This window comes from Musca autumnalis, unplaced genomic scaffold (assembly GCF_047663935.1).
Source record: "Musca autumnalis isolate F117 unplaced genomic scaffold, ASM4766393v1 scaffold_5, whole genome shotgun sequence".
NCBI lineage: Eukaryota > Metazoa > Arthropoda > Insecta > Diptera > Muscidae > Musca > Musca autumnalis.
Genome location: NW_027412088.1, coordinates 8,326,956 through 8,349,571, shown reverse-complemented (window position 1 = coordinate 8,349,571; position 22,616 = coordinate 8,326,956). Strand labels below are relative to the sequence as shown.

The window sequence follows — 22,616 nt, the reverse complement described above, 5'->3', positions numbered from 1 at the left end:
CGGCAATACTTGGGGTGAAGATTAAAAAACCTTGTTGATACCACATATAAAGCGATAGGTCGGGTCGGCTATGCGGCAACATTGTGGACCGCAAATATAAGATCAACGCAACACATTGACATGTTCTCGTTGCAGTACTTGCTCGGGTGTTATCGTAAGAATGAACCTAATCACCATGTAGTGAAACCTTACCTTTTCTTTAAAGGAGGATGCAGGTACAGATTATTGGGTCATGCATTTTTTTATTATTAGGAGTATTAGTGACCCCTTCGCAAAATTGGCATAGCGCCCAATCTTTCCAAAATTTTAATAATAAAAAAAATAGTTTCATTTCTACTTAAATACTAAAAACATTTATTTATTTTTTATTTTTATAATACATTTCTTTGTGCTTGTGTGTTTAAGTACGAACGTTTAACACTACTACATATATTACATACACACATACATAGATACATAGTAATGAATGCGTTTTGAACAAAATTAAAGTTTTGTAAAAATCACAGACTACAGTTTCTCGTTGGTTGGTTGTTGGTTGATTGTTGTTGTTTTTGTTGTTTGTTGCATGAATGAAATCTTTGGAATTGAAATTCTTATTAAGTACTTAACAGAAAGTGAGATACAATTACCCTCCCCGCCTCCGCCGACGAAAGGGTATTCTGCAATAATACTAAGTTTTCTTGATAAACAATTCATTGCACCCCTCATTTTCGTCTTCAGCATTTGACTGATCTTTGCGAAGCATTGACAGTTCATTGGGTATCGACATACGTCCAGTTTTAAAATATTCCTCAATTTCCAATAAGGCACGACCTTTTGTTTCCGGTATTAGGAAGTAAATAAAAGGAACGGCTATCGCCGACACTGCACCATAAAAAGCAAAAACATTTGCCGTACCCATACCAGCCTCCATGGCGGGGTAGACTTTTATGACAGCAAATGAAATAATTAAACCGCAGCTTACGGAAAATCCTGAAGCACTGCCTCGTACACGTTGGGGAAACACCTCAGAGATCATGAAGAAAGGCAGAGTCAACAGGCCCATTGTCGAGAAGACTATGTGGAGAACTATACAAATCACGGGTACAGGTGGTACCTTGGAGAAGGGTTCGGGAAACCAGCCCGAGGCAGCCAAGACTAACATACACACCGTCATACCACCGGCCGAAATTATGCCGGCTGGCTTGCGGCCCCATTTCTCGAAAATTGTACTCATAAAAAAGGTGGTAATAATACGGGCCACACCAACCAGCACCGCGCACAGCACCGGATCAATGGTTACCCCTGCTCTGGTGGAAATTTGAACGGCAAATACCACAACCACCACTACACCAGAGCACTGTTGAAAGGCAAAGAAACCAATCATCAATAGCAACGGCTTATAGACTTCTGGAGCTTTTACTGCTTGCCACAAAGATTCACTTTCCGCAGAGCTACGACTTTGTTCCGAGGTACGTTTTATTTGATTTAATTCATTTTCAAATTCTTCGCAATATGAAACATCTGCAAGAGAATGAAAAAAAAAAAACAAATTATTGAACCTGAAACACTAACATTTCCATTAGCCAACACGACTCATGACTCACCGTTTTTATTTAGGCCCCTAAAATATTTCAGCGAACTCCTTGCCTTTTCGGCATAACCATTTTGCATTAGCCAACTTGGCGTTTCCGGCATCGGTAGAACACACAACGTTGAGATAATCTGATGTACAGTGGATATGATCGATATTAGCTGCCAATCATTCTGTTGTTTTTATTCGATGCAGAATGTTCGATGCGATTCGATTCGAAAGTGAAAGAAATGAAAATGCAAGTGGAATATCATTCAACGTTTAAGCAATTAAATCAAGTTCATCTATCTCTCTTCATCTCTCTTTCTGTCATACATACCCGTATAAAATATCCCAGAACGTACATGAATAGAATGCCAGCTGCCAAGCCTATTGATGTGCCCAATATGAGACGTCCTCGTATACGGGGAAGACTAATTTCTGCGGAATATACGCCGACCGGAGAAACACACAAACCAATCATAATACCTGAAATGAAAAAAACAACAATTTGGAATATTTATTACATTTTGAGATTAAACTAACGATGTCAAATAATAAATTCTAATCGTATCCCAGCAAAAAATTAATATGTGCAATGTGGTGTGTGGAATTCACTGTATGTGTCCACACAGTTTGATTGAATAATTCTCATATTTCAATTATAAAGATTAACTAACAAACTATAAAAACTACAGAAAACAGGAAAAACAAGAAAAAAAGTTTAAGCCGTCAGGATTTCTTAGAGCTGAGTTGTACCGTCGGAAAGGGAGCCGCAAGGACAACCTGATGAAAAAATTCAAAACGATCTGAGCGGTGCTTTTAGACTTCACTTTTTCCGAATTTTGTGTGGGAGGTACCAGAAGGAGTACACCGATATAGTCCATATTCGAACCCGATCTATATCTGGAAGAATATCTGTGCAATGTTTGGATCAAATAAATTGCTCCCTTCTAAAGTTATCTTTAACACCATTTTGCAGAACATTTTTGAACTTTTGAGGGGAAGGTGTCCTAAGGAGTGGACCGATGTGGCCCATCTTCGAACTTAACCTAAGTTTGGGCAAAATATTATAATATATATATATATATATATATATATATATATATATATATATATATATATATAATTGTTCCACAAACATCCCAGATGGGACAAGGGAGACTTCTCTCATATCAATGAGTGCACCCCGATCCATATTAGCTCAATTATATGTGACCTACTGTTTATTGCCGAGTCCGAACGGCGTGTCCTAAGACACCACTTGTAGAGAAGTTTTACAAGGCTGAAATACTCAGGAAATGTCGACAACATCACTGAGGGGTATTTTGCCACCGTTGAAAATTTGATGTTGCCTGGCCTGGAAATCGAACCCACGACCTTTAGCGTGCAAGGCGGGTGTGCATACCACCACGGTGGGCAAAATATTACGAAATACAAAATTTGGTTCGAAACATATTTGGTGTCTAGAACCATAATTTCGATGAGGCACCTAATTGGGTCGTATCAAAGTGTATATACCCACATTAGAATAAAGGCGGACCGTATAAAAAGAAAGGAAAGACAGAAAAAGAACAAAGGAAAGGTAAAAGGCGAACGTAAGTGCAAAGACAACAAGAACCTCTACAAACTGCAAATTGAGAGCAAAGATGGTACCAATACCATTCAACCATCCAAGTTAAGAAGACAATGGAAGCGATTGTGTTCACACTTACCAGCTCGGTGATACCTTATTAACTCTAAAGTAGCACGAACTCATCCAAGAGCAGTACAGATAGTTTTTGGGAGGATTATAAAACAGCATCAACGAGTTAAAGGAAACAGAAACCAACAAGCACAGTAATACGCTTTGTTATAAGCTCAAAGCTGTCGTCCCACAAAGAAGCACAAGCTGCCTCATTAAGGTCTTAGATATCCCAATAAGTCAGGAATCCACAAGGCTATCTACAAGGAAGTTGCTCGGGTGATGAAGAACTTGGTAAGCATGCTTTATCTGAGAATGTACTGTAACAGTAAACCCCTTGAGAACTTTGAATATCAGACCATGGTCCTCAAATTGAACAGGGGAAAGCTCAGACAATCGCAGATGGACTCCAAAATGTGTTAGATGAGTTCAACCACCGGGCATCAATTGTGATGATTGTTGCCGATACAACAAGCGTGAATACCAAGAAATGTCAGACTGCAGCAAAGTTCATTAGTACTTAATTAAAATGGAATAATTCGTTTCCTTTAATGTCCTAAATTTTGGGGACAAACAATTTTTAACCGCCGATACCCCAAATCTATATCAAAGTGTGGACCTATCTTAAAAATTGTTGGTGGAAAGGTTTTGTAACTGCAAATTACGGGTAGCTAATAATGTAGCTAAGACCCTTAGCAAATTACGGGTAACTGCAAATTACGGGTAGTTCCGTCAAATAATGTAGCTAAGACCCTCAAATACCAAAAATCTGGAGGTACCATTATATGGGACCTATACCAAAACATGGACCTATGTTGACGATTTTTAGTGAAGAAGTATCGTGACCACTGAGAACCTCAAATTTCAAATTACAGTTACTTCGGAGAAAAATAGTAGCTAAAACCCTCAATATTCCGAAAATCGGGAAGTACTGTCATAAGGGGGCTACAATACCTAAACACGGACCTATGTTGATAGTTTTTGGTGATGAGGTGTTGTGGCCCCTAAAAACCTCAAATTTCAAATTACAGCTAGTTCGGTTAAAAATTTTAACTAAAATCCTCAAAATACAGAAAATGCGGAGGTACCGTTATATGGGGGCTATACCTAAACATGGACCTATTTTGAAAATTTTTGGAGAGGAAGTGCTGTGACCTTTATGATCCTCAAATGTCAAATTACAACTAGTTCTGATAAAAATAGTAGCTAAAACCCTCAAAATACCGAAATTCGGGAGGTAATGTTATATGGGGGCTATACCTAAACATAGACCTATGTTGACAGTTTTTTGTGGAATAGTGATGTGTCCCATAAGAACCTTAAATGTCAAATAACAGCTAGTTCGGTTAACAATTGTAGATAAAACCCTAAAAATACCGAAAATCGGCAGCTACCGCTATATGGGGCTATACTAAAACAAGTAAAAAAGTGTCAGTCGGCTTTGCCGACAGATATATACCCTCAGCCAATGTGAAGTGAAACTTTCAACTACGGACAGATCGAATGTATTAAAGTTCTCTTCAGAATTTTGTGACCCTTTTTGGACATTTGAACTTGACGACAAAAATGGCGATTAGGAATTAACTGCACTAAGACCCAAATGTTGAACTCTTGTGGGGGAGGTACCCTTAGGGAGGACCGATGTGGTCCTCCAAAATATTAGGAGACCCCAGTTTGGACCAAATTTGTTGACCCATCCAAGTGATATCGTCCTAGCATTTTAGTGACATTTTTAAATATTGGGGAGAAGTACCGGAAGTTGTGGACCGATATTGCCCCATAAAACTAAGTTTGGATATAATATGACGAAGACCAAATAATGTTGGTCCAAATCGGTTGAACAGTTCAAGAGTTATCGTGCTCTCAGACCGGCACATATGGTGCCATAGAGGTTCTTTACACCTTTCGGGCTGTTTTCCCAAGAAATATTGACTTCCCCCTGAAAAAACTTTTACCGCCGTAATGGAGTTAGCGAATGCAAATAGCTTCAACAAAAATCAAAGTTATACGAGAGCAGGCCTTAAAGTGAACTTATCCGAAATTTTGTGTGAGTGGTACCGGAAGGAGTAGAGAAATATAGTCCATATTCGAACCTGATCTATATCTGCTAGATATATTAGGATGTGCAAAGTATGGATTACATAGGTCACTCCCTTCAAGACTTATCGTGCGCACGATTTTTCCGAACATTTTTGAACTTTTGTGGGGGAGGTACCCGAAGGAGTGAACCGGTATAGCTTATCTTCGAACATAAATTATGTTTAGACAAAATATTACGAAGGCCAAATTTTGGACCGAATCGTCAGACCGGTTCGAGAGTTATCTTGCGCTCTAACCACTATACACGGTGTCGTAAAGGCTTTTTGCATCTTTCAGGCTATTTTCTCAGGAAGTATGGACTTGCCCCAGATAAAACTTGTACCGTCGTATGGGGGGCGGTGAATACAAGATGTTACAACAAAAACCAAAGCGATTCGAGAGCTGGTCCTAAACTGAACTTTCCCGAAATTGTGTGTGGGAGGAACCCGAAGGAGTGGACCGATTGAGTCCTTATTGGAACCTCGTCTAAGTCTGGTAAAAGTTTCACAATATGCAAAGTATGGACCAAATCGGTTACTCCATTCAAGAGTTATCGTGCGCACAAATTTTCTGAACATTTTCAAACTTTTGTAGGGGAGGTACCGGAAGGAGTGGACCGATATAACCCATCTTCGAACTTAAACTAAGTTTGGACGAAATATTACGAAAGCCAAATTTTGGACCGAATCGGTTGATCCATTCGAGAGTTATCGTGCGCACCAGCCAGCCAGAGAGACAGACGGACGGACATTGCTAAATCAACTCCAAATTTTCTGAAACACATTTCGTCCAAATATACTTGGGGTCTAAAACCATGATTTCGATGAGGCACATTTTGTCCGTATGAAAGTGTATATACCCTCGTTAGCATAAATGCTGAGGGTATAAAAATGGGCCGATATTGCCCTTCTTCGAACTTGACCTGCGTATGGAAAAAAATAATCGGGCGCTAGAGTGATTACAACAGACGGACATGCCTAGATCAACTCAGAATTTTATTTATATAAAGAATATATATCGTCGCCATAAATGTCCGAAGTCGTATCTCCAAAAAGGTAAAAATTAGTTTTTTGATTGAATCTAATACATAAGACTAAAATACATGCTCTTGTAAAATTTCAACTTCTACGTTAAAAAATAACTATCCTATTCAAGCAAAGGCATTTCAGAAAATGGGATAACATTACAGATTTTGTTTCCGCGGTTTTGGTTTCATTACTTACTCCCATTCGTATATGATTGATAATATTCCATATACTCGCCATCATAAGATTAATATTCCATAAAACAGTTTTTAATTTTATAACGTTTTTTGCTTCTCCTGTAAAATTATTATTTTGTTAGTTACGACATTTGGCATTTATGGTGACGATATACTTTAGAGGGTCGCAAATGATTATTTCAATGTGTTACAAATGGAAAAACGAACTAAATATACCCTCCATACTATGGTGGAGGGTATAAAAAAGCCGACAGACATATACCATCAGCCTATAAGAATTGAAACATTCATCTACGGACAGATCGAATAACGGCTACAAAACCAAAATCCTTATCCCCATCCATATTTCAAATATACATATGTATGTATGTATATGAAAAATGTATGTATTACTCTGTGCAACATTTTAAGGTGATCTTGTGCAAACAATTCGAACTGTGGATTTTTTGAAAGTACAGACCAAAACGAAAAAACCCTAGTTGGGTTTTGTTGTGTCAGATCCAGCTCGGATTTTATGGCCCCATCTAAATATGGATAAATATTGCGTTTTTAAAGAAATTCGGGGCTATATCTCTGAAACCAGTTCGAATCTTCTTCTGACCTCCGAAGCAAATTTGTAGATAAGGACAAGAATAAAATATTTGGAAAAATAATAAACTCGAATAACTACATTTATTGCCTCAAATTTCAAAATATATGCAAAAATTCAACAATTTTTATACATTTCGTACCGTATCTCCAAAACCGTTAATTTTTTCTGAATATTTTCTTTTGGAAAAATATTCCCTGCAATGTAATACACAACTTATCAGAACATGTCATTATTGTAAAATGCCTCTATGCCGTTGTTTTCAGTACATTTTTCAACGACGATTTAATAAAAATGTCAATAATGTAGTGAAATCCGAAATTCGAGAATAAACTGTTGGTGTGAACGGTGTTTGAAATACGTGTTTTAAAATATATGATGCAAAATACCGCTGAAACAACATGAAGAAAGCATTTTAGAGTTTCAAAATTTTCTGAAGAATTGCTGAGAACATTATTTGGATGATTTTTGCAAAAGGTTACTTGGTTCAACTCCCAATAGTTTAGCTGATACCGACCAGAATTCCAGATATTTGTAGTGTAGTGCTACAATATTGCTAAAGACAGCAAGGTCAAATTCCTATTCGTTTCTGAGATAAAGGTCTGATATATGCAAAAAGTGTAGTTTTAGCCCGGTTTAGATGAGTTAATAAAATCCGAACTGGATCTGACATGACAAAACCAAACTAGTGGATTTGTAGTCTAAATATGAGCTTTCAAACAATCCATACTGGAAGTTGTTTGCATTTTCAGTGTTGCATAGTGTAATATTGGTAATTAAATCAATACATTTTTCATATACATATACATACATATGTATATTTGAAATATGGATGTACCTACATGTTTATTACATTATACAATCATTTAATTCCAGATGCCGATTTCCCGCTTATGATTTCAACTTTGAGGAAAATGTGTTTTATTTCACAACTTTGTTTGCACCCAAACATATATTTTTTTGCATGACCCAAACATATATTTTTTTGCATGACCCAAACATATATTATGTTTGGTACTGATTGTATTGGGACATATGTTATAGAGACGATTTTTCCTCCGTGTACATTTAAATATCATGTATAGATTACATTTCAAACATGAGGCATTTTTAAAAAAAGTTCTGAAAGACAGACATTGGAGCATCAAAATCCTGGTTATGTCTATAATGTCATCCTAGCAGTTGATTTCATAAAGTTTAGTAACATAAAGAAATGTTAGAGATCAAAGTTTTGGAGAATCTTAAAAATTGTGCGTAATATGTATTCGTTGGAATTAAAACGACCTTACTAAATAGATAATAATACCACTAATCACTTCAAAAAACTTGCGAGTAAAAATAGCACAGATTTACCTACACAAACAGTTTATTTTATTTGTTTATTTCCCTTGATTATTAAAATCTTATTGGTCGTTTGCATGTTTAGGCTATTATATTTACAATTTGACATGAAGTGGAAATTGTCAAATAATAACATTGTGTCATCTTCATTTCCCATATTAATTTAGTTTCGCAAAAAACGTGTTGATAGTAGCCGATAGATAACAGGTGGTAGACAAATAAAAGTGTTCGTTGAACAAAATGTCCCATTATCGCAACGTCATTATTAACATTTTGCCCGGCAATTTGTTTAAATATCGATTACTATTGACATTATAAGTATTTATTTATTGTTGAACTGTTTGATGTTTATAATGGTGGTGTTGTAAAAAATGCAAACAATGACATGCCAATACGCGATGACACGCACACCCAGACTCACACTCTTTCCCCTACTCAACACCAGACTGAGTTATAGAGTATTCTATTACAAAAAATATTTCCAAGGAAGAACTTTTCAAAAATTAAATCAGAATTGACAAAGAAATGAATGAGGCAATGGAACTCATCACCGAGTGATATTATACCTATTTTATGTATGTACTTTGCTTTAACAAAAAGGAAGCAAAGATCGACAAAAACAAAAATTTTTGGTATCGTTTGATTCTCTGGTTGGTTTTCATATTTTTCAGCCCTTATCTTACAAATGACTATGCTGCGATTTTACAGACATGACATAAAATTGCTGTGTTGTGCTGAGAAAATTTCAACATCAGATTGCTTTGACTACGTATTTTTGTTTTGTTGAACTGTTTAATGTTTATAACGTTGTGCTGAAAATGCAATTAACTGTCACGCCAATACCACTTAATGACACTCCACGGATAACTTTAAAGTATTCTATTACAACAAACATTGTTTCGAAAAAATGAAATGTGTAAACATAGAAATCGGTAAACTTTTCAAGAAATTACGAGGAATTGGATGAGTCAGCCGAATTCTTCAAGTGCTATTGTTCAGTACAAATCAGTAGAAAATGGATACTCCAATCAGCTTCAAGTAAAATATTTTTACAACTGTACTGCTAGGGTTCATCCCCCAGCAAGTATTAAAAGTATTTTAGTTTCTAATATACCCTTACCCGTTAGGATACAGAGGGTATGGAATGTATGGAAAAAATATTAAAACATGAGCTATCACTTTTCCCCTACCGTTAAAAAAGTTCCCGCACCGATTGCATACAAGTTTTCCATCGCAGTTATTTCTTTAATGTCTTCCATTACGAAAGCAAATCGTTATTGAATGAGCTATTTATACCCTCAGCATTTATGCTAACGAGGGTATACACAGAAGAAAATATTTCAAGAATTTCTACATATTTTCGTTCGTAATGTAGTTTTTTCATACTGCACAGGCACCTCACATAAGATACATGTGCAGTTTCTTATTTCCATCCAAAAGCCACTATTTTTTCAAAAATATGTAAGATGTTCATGAGATACAAAATCATTTTCATATTTTTCCCCATATTCCACTATTTTAAGGTCAAATCGGGAGGGTCGATTTTCGCGGTAGACCTATGGTCTAATGGACTTTTTTGCTCAGTTCAATCCCAGGAATCAGGAACGCGAAGGGCCCATTAAGGTTTTTTTCCTGCCATACAAATTGCCCCACCCTAATGTATATAAATCACATTTACACAATTTCGGAGTTTTTTCTTTGAAATACACTGCGTCCACCATTGATATGTCGACTTTTTTATGTAGAAATATTAATCAAAAAGTCAACTTTAACGATATGGGACAATATTATGGACTTTAGGAAATTGTTGCCAAACAAATAAAGCATTTTTTGCCAATTTCAATAATTTCATTAGGGTATATTTCTACAATTTTGTAAGTTACATCATATCGGGCACAAGGGAGTTACAAGAACTTTATTGTTTTTTTGTTTTTTTTTTGTGGCATTGTTTGTTACATTTTTCGTGATTTTAGCTATTTACTTATTCAAATATTAGGTTACGTAAATAAAAATTGTAACCATGACAAAATAGTTTTGATGATTTTATGTATAAATTGTAAGAATTATATACCGTATTCATTTAAACTTCACATGCAAAAGTTAGAAATAACAGACAACATGATATACAATTCTGTGCTTAAAGTGGCCTTGTTCCTTTCGGCTTCTTGGTCGCGGCGGTATTTCCACAACAATTTGTTAAAAGGTATGTACACCTTGTTGTTTCTAATTTATTTTTAAAGTTACTAAAGTTTTTTAGGTTATTATTTTAAAGACCGTGGGCGTAGAATCTAATTAGCGTCTATGCGTATTTTTTCTGAGCCGTCCGAAGACGAACTGAACATGATATAAATCAGAGGTGCTCACATTGAAGATGTCTTTCTCCGTTGCAGGCCAAACAACGACTGATGCTTACTCTCAATTTACGCTACCGTGAAGAAATGAGCAGCCCTGATATAAATCATCAGGTTTTTAAAGGCTTCCCAAAATGTTGACAAATATATATATAAACGTTACTGTGATATGTTTTTTCCTGATCCTACGATGATGTACGACAGTAATTGAGACAAAATAACTAAATTAAAATATTTTTTCCATATCTATATTTGGAATATTTTTTTTTAATAAAAAAATACAATCTGCGGCAACTTCTTTTGACTAAAAAACACAATTTTAATTGCTTTAAAATTCCCATTACTACTGTTGTATTAATACCTGAAATATAATTATCGCAACACTTGTAAAATAATATCATACAGAGTTTGAGCTTTTAATTTGCGACAGCTATGACAAAACACATTTTGAAATCAAGTTATCAAAATAAAAACATTATAGAGAGCTGAATTGACTAAGCACAATAAACAATTCCTCGTGTGGGGGAACATTTTATTTGTATTTTTTTTTTTTATTTTATTTTATTTATTTACTTGGCAATTAAAGCCATGTTAAAGCTCATTTTAAAGATATTTACAGAAAGTCCGCATTATAATATAGCTAATCAAAAATATCTATACTTATAGTAAAAATTCTCTACAACACTTTGTTTAGTCCCATTTCGTTAGGACTTGCGGTTTTCAAGCAAAACCTGAAAACCGGAAATACCCAAAAAATGAGACCTTTTAGTTTTGTTTTTTTTTTTATTTTTCTCATCTATGAAAATTGTAGTCTGTTTTTGTAACCACATATCCTTGTATCATATTTCGATGAGTTTTTAAGATTATATCAAATCTTACAAGTCATCTTATACTTGATAAATATCTACCGCACAAAATGATTTCAACATTTTAGGCAATTTTTGAAGTCATTGTAAGCAGATATTTAATTTTGAACCAACTATTTATTTTTTTGTTTGTTCTGTTTTAGTTGAAGATTCAATCATATGATTGCTTAAGTCTGGAGTATTCCCCCATTGGCTCTCAAAGGTAATGATGAAGTTAAGCCAATGGGGGAACACTCCAGACTTAAGCAATCATATTGTTACGGAATTAGATTTAACTAATCTCCGTGTCGACGTTGTTTTATTCCCCGATACGATTTGTACCAAATAAAACAGGGTTCGTTTTAGATTACGTTTCTACAATGCTTTATTTACTTTATTACACTTATTCAGAACCGACTTTAATTACAAAGCACACAGCAAGTCTCTAGTTAGCACGCAGCTCTTATTTAACCGATCTGTTCAGTTCAACGCTTAAAACACGACTACTCGTCATTGCCAGTTCCCCTGCATTTATATCCCAAAGTCTCCCTGTTCGAGAAATATCTAGAGCATATGGCAACACCTCGAATCTGTACAACGAACACACAGACGCACATTCGCACTAAGCGAACAACCATACTCACATACATACATGGGGGATGATCAATGACGTAATTACAACAACAAATAAATGTAAGAAAAGAAGTGACAAACTAAACAATAATTACATGACTATGGCAAACAAAATAAAAGCACATTAATGAAAGGTAAAGAACATCTAGAATAATGAAGATAATTCTACATGATAATTGTTGTTGCTTAAATAAAGTAACTTCGTAATAAAACTTTACGTTACAATTCAAATTTTTAAATTAACGGAAATTAAACTAAACTAACTTAAACCTATCAGTTACATTCGTAACATTGCCTCCCGCTTAAGCCTGTTCGTCCCGAATAGGCACAGTTCCCTCTCGGTGGTATGGGCATTGGTAACACTGCCTCCCGCTTAAGCCTGTTCCTCTTGACTAGACGCAATTCTCGTTCCGTAGTGGTGGCAACCGATTTAGATGTACCCTTTACTGCGTCAGCTTTGGTCTTTTGCTCTTCTGGACGACGTTGCCTTCTCTCCAGGAATCGTGACGTTATACCTTCTTTCTTTGTGGTCACCTTCCTAAGTGCCACCTGGTCTTCATCAGACTTGTCCTTCCTTGCTGTACGGCCGCTTTCCCATGGACCTTTCCTCGACGTACATCTTCGCTTTTTCCTCCTCGTTGCGAGATTTTTCCACTTTCCTACGGGCCATTTGTCGGCGGCTTCCACCTTCAGCGTACGGACATCGACAGCAATCTCGCCGGATTCTGCCTTTGGGCGATGTTTGCTTTTCTCGTTGTAGCCCACATTTATCGGTATTTCCACATTGGACCAAGTCATCACACGGTGCTTTATGTCCAGGTTGATATCGAAGGCAATCATGAAGTCTACACCAAGTATAACTTCGTCCACAATATCGGCCACTATAAAATCGAAATTTACCGATTTTCTACCCATGCTCAGCCTTTGGTAGGCCTTTCCATGCACCGTTGTAGTGTCGCCTGTGGCCGTCCGCAATTTGACTCCATTTAACGGCAATACCTTCCCTTTTACCAAATCCGGTCTAATAATGGACTTTGCTGCACCGGTGTCCAATGTCAAGTTACGCAAAACACCATTGATGAAGCCTTTAACCGTTAGGTTGTGATTCTCCTGCTGGACTATGGCTATAGAGATTGTGGGGCCATCGTTTTCGTCCTCTGCCAGCGGCGCCTCGTGATTGACGGAATTCACTTTATTTGATTCACCTAATGTCTCTCTTTCCAGATTCTTGGCCACCGGTTGTTCGTCGCTTTTTGAAGGCGGTGAGGGGGATCTGGGTCTTGCTTGCCGCAATCTGCATTCTCGGGCCATGTGTCCAGTTTTCCGACAGTTATAGCAAGTCTTTCTCGTTTTACCAGCCCCTCGTTTCACACGCATTAGTGCATCCTTTAGCGGATCGACAATGGTCTGGGAATTGTTGTCCTCAACTTGCAGCCTCCTCACGTTGTAGGCTTTAGGTTTCACCAGCATCCTCGCGGTTTCTTGGGCCAGGGCAAATGACACGGTTTCTGCAAATGTTCCTATCGGTGCCGCATACGTCGCAAATTTTATCTCTGGATCACGAATACCACTTGCAAATGTCTCAATCTTTATGCGGTCCACCAATGGATGTGTCTCTCCTGGATATGCCAACTGCGCCAACCGCTCTATATCAGCCGCAAAGTCTTGTAAGGTCTCATTTGGCTTCTGGACTCTTCCCCTCAGTTCCATTCGGTAGATCTCTTGCTTGTGTTCACTACCGTACTTACGTTCAAGAGCAGCCATTATATCTCCATAGCTGTTTCTAGAAGCGGCGGGAATACTCTGTAATACGTCAGCAGCATCACCCTTCAATGCCATAAGGAGTGATACCGCCTTTTCGTTGTCGTTCCAAGAATCTCTAGCAGCCACTGTCTCGAACTGTAATTTGAACACATTGAAAGAGGTAGAGCCGTCGAACACTGGAGGCTCAATTTTTAACGCGTTATGGATAGCTCTCACTGGACCGCCTTTAATTTCCAGTTCCGACATTTTCTTTTCTATGCCCAGAATCTTCTCATCTTGAGCCAGAAATTTCTCGTCAACAGACAAAATCTTTTTATCCAACTCTTTAATTTGTACCTCCATGTTTTCTACTCTCCTTTCAATCACCATCGTGATGTTTTCGAGTTTATCGTTAATTGTTCTAGAATTTACCTCTAGTTTCTCTTCCATGCCCTTAGAGATTTTTCTAGAGTTCTCTTCTAATTTTTCCTCTAATTTTCTGGAATATTCTTCGCTCATTCGACAATTTTCTGCTTTCATTTCCATCATAAGTTTGGAATTTTCTTCATTTTTCTTATTCATTTCCATGGAGCTACCTTCTATTTTCTTAATTTCCAGCATCATCATAGCCAGCATTGATTTCAAATCGTCTCCACTGGCAGCTACCGATGAAACTTCCTCAACGGAGGATTCGCCCTTTGCCGATAACTCGACTTCCTCCTTACTGTCGAACTCATATGCGTCAATGTTCATTCCACGGCGCTCGAACTCTTCCAACAAGCGTTTTTGTAGTTCGGCCTTGTTGCCAGTAGAACACAACTCCAACTTACTTAGCTCCTTCTTCAAGTCTTCCACTCGTAGATCCTTAAACTTCATTGTAGGATGATCGTAATCTCACTGCTGACACCAATTGTTACGGAATTAGATTTAACTAATCTCCGTGTCGACGTTGTTTTATTCCCCGATACGATTTGTACCAAATAAAACAGGGTTCGTTTTAGATTACGTTTCTACAATGCTTTATTTACTTTATTACACTTATTCAGAACCGACTTTAATTACAAAGCACACAGCAAGTCTCTAGTTAGCACGCAGCTCTTATTTAACCGATCTGTTCAGTTCAACGCTTAAAACACGACTACTCGTCATTGCCAGTTCCCCTGCATTTATATCCCAAAGTCTCCCTGTTCGAGAAATATCTAGAGCATATGGCAACACCTCGAATCTGTACAACGAACACACAGACGCACATTCGCACTAAGCGAACAACCATACTCACATACATACATGGGGGATGATCAATGACGTAATTACAACAACAAATAAATGTAAGAAAAGAAGTGACAAACTAAACAATAATTACATGACTATGGCAAACAAAATAAAAGCACATTAATGAAAGGTAAAGAACATCTAGAATAATGAAGATAATTCTACATGATAATTGTTGTTGCTTAAATAAAGTAACTTCGTAATAAAACTTTACGTTACAATTCAAATTTTTAAATTAACGGAAATTAAACTAAACTAACTTAAACCTATCAGTTACATTCGTAACAATATGATTGAATCTTCAATTAAAACAGAACAAACAAAAAACAGCGAAGGCACGCGCAGAAGGGAATTTTTTAAAAAAATCATAATTTAAAAAACTGAAAAGCCAATTGATAATTCCCCTTGCCGGGCTGAAGTCATGATATTGGTAGCGATCAGTAAAAGTTGCATGCTGTCAGTACCTATTGTAAACATTACTCCCAAGGGTAATGATGAAGTTAAATCAATCGGGGAATACTCCAGACTTAAGCAACCAACTATTTATGTTAGATATACATACATACATACGAGTATTACATGGATCACCAAACACACAAGTAATTGAAATATTTACGTTGTGATTGGAGAGGATGAACCTCAGTGAGATGTTGTCCTTCTTGCGGTAGAAGTTGTTTAAGTCACTTTTTGCTTCGGACTATGCTGATTGAATATTAATTTTTTTCCATTGGGTCTTAAAGCATTTGAGAGCTTTTGGGTAGACATTCAGAGCTAAAGACAGTTCTTAAAAATCTTTTCGGCGGAAAATTTGACTACAGAACAAATGATAAATCCATGAGTAAGAAATGAATGAACAGATTCAATGCAACCTGTTCAAAATAAATCCAATAAGAGCTAGAATGGCACTGCAGTTCTTGGGTGTTTGGGATCTGCTTGAACTTCACAAAAGGGATCTCACTCCTCTCAGGTGGAAAGGAAACTTCATGCCATCCCTCCAGCCACCTATTTCTTTAATCTCAGTTTTACCATATCAGAGCAGGCCGAGCGACAGAACAGTTATGACCCATCAAAGGCTTTCGATACCGTCAACCATGCCGAGCTGTTCGATAATATAGAGAAGACTTCCCTACAGCCGTGTTTGAAACGTTGGTTAATCAACTATATGAGTTGAAGACAGTCGCGTATGGAATTCTATACAAATGTCGGAAACCCATAGGGTGAAACATTGAATTTTTCAAGGTGTGGATGATAGATCAACGAGCTTATCAGCAGGCTTAAATACAGTGTGAGTATAGTGTGAATACCGTACTAGGAAACTTCAGCTGACAAGGCAAACACTAGTGGTTTTAGCCCAGTTAAGAACGATGCAGCCACTCAATTAATATTGGGCCCGAATTGATGCCACGATACCCAAAACATGTCCTGCATGTCGATTGGGACCACACGACAGGCTGGATTTCTTTACCTGCCCTACGAACCCCACGCATGTTTCTCCTGATTTATTTTATGGGCGCAGCCAGCCCAGGTTGCAGAAGTTTTGAGGCTGCATACAGAGAAACAAGAACCAGATAACTGAATAAAGTATAAGAACGAACATACTTATGTTGCTGCAAACAAACAAATTGAACTCATCTAACACATTCTAGAAATTGTTGGAGCTTTGGCTATTTCCCACAGAAGGGTCACCAATGGCGAATCTTATTATGTACTCAACAGAAACTCCCCCATAGAAATTGTCCACTCTCCAGCTTCTAATTCCACTTTTTTGTTTAAAACGGTTTTATTGCTTTGTCACCGGAGCAACCCAGCAAACCAAATGTCTGATGTCCGACACGTCTGAACAATTTCGGAAGCAAAGTCGTTCAGATTTCGTTCCGATTTGTAAACGATTTTTCGAAGAGGAAATAGTTCAGATTTTGTACCGATTTCGTTACGATTTCGAAACGAATGTCGGAAAAAAATTTCCTTTCCGAATTTCCCAAGGATTTTCTTCAGATTTCGTTACGAAATCGGACCGAAATCGATCCGATGCCGCTCCGATATTTCGTTCCGAAATTATGTCAACCCCTTCATACAACATTCGTTAAGATATCGTTACGATTTCGGATCAGATATCGGACGTATCGTCCGAATTTTGTTTCGATTTCGTTACGATGTCGGTACGATTGGTTTGCTGGGAAGTCACTACCTACCACAACAACAGCGAAACCGGGATCACAATTTCGTGGTTGGGTTGGAATCTCTTCGGCTTTCTGTGATTTTCGATCATTCAGCTCAACTTCAAGAAGAAATTAATAACGAATTCTATTAAATTTCTAATCATATTCACATAAGGTTAGTTGTTTACTTAAAACCAGTTCGTGAATCGATTTTCATATCTAAATATCCGGTTCAAAAATTCATGGCATCTGTCCGTCACACATACATAAATACTTTCAATTTTGTTTTTTCAAAATAGTCTGGCTTAATCCCATTGTTGTTGTTTTATTATTTTAAAACAACTAATTTATTAGTGGAAAAAGTTTGGCATTGTTCGCTAAGGGGTAAGGCAGGGAAGACTAGTTTCGATCCACGCCAATGGGTCTCATCAGTTCCCTTGTTTCTTGTTTGTGGATATTCTCCACCGAAGTTATTTTTCAATAACTTCTTCAACATCGATATATAATTTCAATATATTCGAAATTTCTTAATAGTCATTGCCTTATACGAAAAGTACCGATACGGGTTATCTGAAGCAAGATCGGGTATAAGTGATAAACACAATAAAACAAGTAAAAAAGTATAACTCCGCTCAATAATTATGTATTAGGGAGTTTTCAGATTTAATGGCCCTTTTTGGACGTGTGAGCTTTCCGAAAAGATATATATGTGTTTGGATTAGAACTCAAAAGAGTTGCTGAGGAGATATCTGAAAGAATGGATCGACATACTCCATTTTGGAGTCATTAATTGTCGATAAATATTGCGCCACCGGTCACCGTTTAATTTAGAGCTTTTGGACCACTATGTCAGGAAGCATTGACTTTCCCACGAAACACATAATAAAGCTGCAAACGGGACCACAAGGATAAACAAAGGATCTTTGAACAGAATGTTGAACTTTCGAGGGAGAGGTACCCTAAGGCGAAGGCTGATATTAGGAGATCCAAAATTTGGACCAACTAGGCTGCTCCGTTTAAGATAATCGTGCGTACCTTTCTAGTGAAATTGCTTACATTTTGAGGGAAAGCTACCGGAAGGAGTGGACCGATATAGCTCTTCTTTAAACTAAAGTTTGGACAAATATTAAGAAGTCTAAATTTTGGACCGAATCGTTTGATCCATCCGAGAGTTATCGTGTGCTCCAGGCTCTAGGCATGGTGCCGTAGGGCTTTATACAGCTTTTAGGCTATTTTCTCAGGAAGTGTGGCCTTGACCCTGAAAAAAACTTGCAGTGAATACAAACTCTTCAAAAAGAAACAAAGCGATTCGAGAGCAGGACTTAAACTGCACGTTTTCGAAATATTGTGTGGAGGTACTCGAAGGAGTGGACCCATAGAGCCCATGTATGTCAGGTAGAAATTTTACGATGTGCAAAGTATGAACCAAATCGGTTACTGCCTTCAAGAGTGCGCACGCACAATTTTTCCAAACATTTTCGAATTTTTGTGGGGGACATACCCGAAGGAGTGGACTGATATGTCCCGTCTTCGAACATAAACTAAGTTTAAACAATGTAGTACGATGGCCAAGTTTTGGACCGAATCGGTGGAGAGTTATCGTGCACCCCAGGCATAAGACATGGTGCCGTAATGCTTTTTACAGCTTTCAGGCTATTTCCTCAGGAAGTATGGACTTGCCCCTGAAAAATATTATAGCGTTGTAATGGGGGCAGCGAATACAAGTGTTTGCAAAACGAATCAAAGCGATTCGAGAGGAGATCCTAAAATGATCTTGAAAGAGTGCACCGATTGAGTCCATATTGGAACCTTATTTAAGTCGGGTAAAATTTTCACGATGTGCAAGGTATGGACCAATCAAATTTTCAAATTTTCCGAACATTTTTTTTTTTTGTTGGGGAGGTACCGAAAGGAGTGGTATGATGTAACCCATCTTCGAACTTAAACTAATTTTGGACAAAATATTACGAAAGGCAATTTTTGGAATAAATCGGTTGATCCGTTCTTGAATTATGGTGCACTCCTGCCGGCCAGCCAGACAGACAGAAATTTCTAAATCGACTGCAAATTGTCTGAAACGGATTTCGTCCAAATATACTTGGGGTCTAAAACCATTACTTCCACGAGGCACATTTTGCCCGTATGAAAGTGTAAATACCCTCCGTAGCCTAAGACTAAAGGTATAAGTAGTTTTTATCTGTGGTTACCACTTTAAAATATCTTAAGTTATATATGGGGATTTCTGAGTGAAATCGGACACTTTTTCAAACTGAGGTTTTTGATATCCTTTATTTTTTGCTGTGGTGATGCGGCTCATCAGCAAAATGTTTCAGTATATTTTCAAATTTTTTTGACCAACGACTCCAGCGATATCGCGCCTTAAAAAAGTAGAATTCTGTAAAAACTATGTATATGCAAAAAAATATTCATAACTTCTTTTATATTGGTCCAATTTAAAAAAATGTTTTGTATTTTTTGTTGTTTATCAGCTATTTAATAAATTTGATATATACCCTCGATAGCATAAATGCTGAGGGTATAAACATGAAGATATTTCTTCGTGTAGAATATTTGGATATTGGAAAATTTCAAATTGTGGTACGAAAAAAGGACGAACTGTTCTATAAAATTATTCGACATTCGATTTAACTGAAACTATATAATCTTAAAACAAATCTGCAATTACTCCACACAGAGATATAAAGCTAGTTTCGAAAGCATTGTAGAGGGACAATCAAAAAAATCATCATCACACCATAACTCAGAAACTTGACCTAAGCTAATTTTGTTTTCGGTTCTTTATACACCCAACAAAGTCTTTCATCCCCAAAAACTTTGTTGCAATCGACATACAATAATGGTTTTTACAAATGATTCCTTTAGTCTAAAATATATATGTACAAAAACATCGATTATACAATAAAACTACTTTTGAGAAATAAATATTTTTTCGGGGTCATTAACGTTATAAAATAGTTCAACCAACAATCGAACACCACCTAATCACCTCTTAAAAGGCACACATTTTAAATGTTATTGCTTTTTTTAATAATTTTCAATTTTACTTACCTGAAATAAAACGGGCAATTAACATTTGTATAAATATCGCTGAGCGTTCGTTGTGCAATGAGGCTGTGGCCAATAAACCCCAACCTAGAATACCACAAATATCTGTGACTAGAATTGTGTTTTTGCGTCCAATACGATCCATTAGCAGACCGACCAGTAAACCTCCCAAAGGACATGCCATGGTATTGATGGAGGCTATAAAAACACACAGACAGACACAAACATTTCGTCAATGAATCCTTGAATATTGCCACTCGCGGCAATGAATGGTTCTCTGTAGTTATACATACAAAACCAACTGGCCTCCTCGGAGGTTAGATGGAATTCCTCATTTTCATTTGTTAATTGACCCAAAGTTACTGATGGAATGGCCACAGCCATTCCGGCGCCCATTACACCAGTATTTCCGAGGAAAACCATGATCTGTTGACGCCACACCGCTTTACGACGTTCGCCCAAGGGTTTCGGTTTCTTCTCCTTTTTCTTGTGAGGCCTGTCCAGACCAGAGCATATTTTACTGGATTTTTGTTTTTTGCCATTTTGTTCCAATTTAATGGTTTCCCACTGATCGGAGGACATAATCTATAAGGCACTGTGTGTGTATGTGGATACTGTAGGGAATTTGTGCGTTTGTTTTCTTCCTGTTATTCGATTTCAATTTTTAATTAAATTTTACTTCACAGATTTCACTGAACAAACCAAAAGCACTTCTAAAGTGGTTCACAAAAAGGCACGTTTCAATTTATTTAAATTAATTGGTTTGTATTTGTTGCTGTTGTATTTCTCCGTATTTAATATTTTTTATTACTTTTTAACACAACAATTGCATAATTGACTTAAATTCTGGCCGTATATAGAAAAAAAAAACAACGGACGACTGGTAGACAGGGCAGGATATTAATGGGACATCCATCAAACGTAAGACAGCAATTTAAAATTATTTGTGCACTTTATCCTTGAGCGTTGTTGCTTGACTGGCTATATACCCCGTATAAAAACGTTACGAGTCCTTTGTGCTAACTGGCCGTCTAATCATCCGCTTTCACGAACCGTCTTTGTTGACTCTTCCCGTGGGACTGTTGCACAATTCATACTGCAATCGCTTGTTAGCCTCAATTCTTGACTCTCTGTAACCAACCATCTTGGTCGAATGTGGAACATAGCTTCGTCATTTACTTTTGAATTGGAGAGCACTTTGCCCATTAAGAGCAGACAACAATTAGATTGTTGCCGCCGACAACTGGACACAAACTAGACTTGGATGGAAAACTGGTAACAAATCAAACAAATTACATGTATCACATGTATCGACTAGCTAGCTGACCGACCACCGAACGAACAAACAACCGCTAGCATTAAACATTTCGATTCAATATTGGCTGCATTCGCCAAATTCGTGACACGGTGTGTGTGTCGATCCGTCTCAATTGGTTGGGTGTCGTTAGGAAATCAGCGCCAATTGAAAATAAAATGCTTCTCTTCTAGCAAAAAAAAAAATCAACATCGTCACTTTGTATTTTTAAATATTTTTTTTTATTTTTTAAATTTCTTCTTCTTGGTATTGTTAGACGACAACTATCCACCTTCTTTTGCTACCACGGATTGGCTACTGTCTGTCGCGTCTCAAATTAATGGCAAATGATAACGTTTACATTATTCTTGACCGACCAAACAACCGGCAAAACGAACGACCCATCAACCACCGAACCAGCCAGCCATCCATCCATCTAAATAACACTGAACTTGACACTGTATTCTCATTTGTTTTTGTTCGGTTTTTTGCTCTGTTATGGCTCGAAGGCATTTTTACCGGTAGCGCAATACTATCGTACGAACAAACATAAACGTTTGAAATGTTAGTTTTATAGCGAAGTTCGACGAGTGAATGGATGGCATGGCAAAAACGTAACATAAACGGACAAACAAACAAATGAGAACATTTAACTTGCTCTACAAACACAGTGCGGTGCAAAATTGCAAATAAATGTCAAACACATATCAATCAATTAAAAAAAAAAAAAAAACAAGTAAAAAAATTACAGTCGGCATTGCCGAAAGAAATATACCCTCTATACCC

The 22,616-nt window shown here is 37.2% G+C and overlaps 1 protein-coding gene across 1 annotated transcript; it reads right to left on the bottom strand.

Annotated features, from left to right (window-relative positions):
* Nucleotides 1-330: 330 nt before the first annotated feature.
* On the bottom strand, nt 331-22,375 carry LOC141386527 (facilitated trehalose transporter Tret1). The gene is made up of 5 exons (XM_073955157.1): nt 20,830-22,375; nt 20,540-20,734; nt 1,893-2,041; nt 1,587-1,746; nt 331-1,503 (listed from the first exon to the last, which is right to left on the bottom strand). Exons 1-5 carry the CDS (start codon nt 21,116-21,118, stop codon nt 671-673), a joined length of 1,626 nt encoding a protein of 541 aa, XP_073811258.1. The 5' UTR covers nt 21,119-22,375; the 3' UTR covers nt 331-670.
* Between the last annotated feature and the right edge of the window lie 241 nt (nt 22,376-22,616).

Coding starts and splice junctions, on each gene's coding strand:
- LOC141386527 (XM_073955157.1), bottom strand. CDS start 21,118: ATGTCCTCCGATCAGTGGGAAACCATTAAATTGGAACAAAATGGCAAA. Junction 20,735..20,829: donor CGAGGAGGCCAGTTGGTTTT/GTATGTATAACT, acceptor GTGTTTTTATAG/CCTCCATCAATACCATGGCA. Junction 1,504..1,586: donor TAGGGGCCTAAATAAAAACG/GTGAGTCATGAG, acceptor ATTCTCTTGCAG/ATGTTTCATATTGCGAAGAA.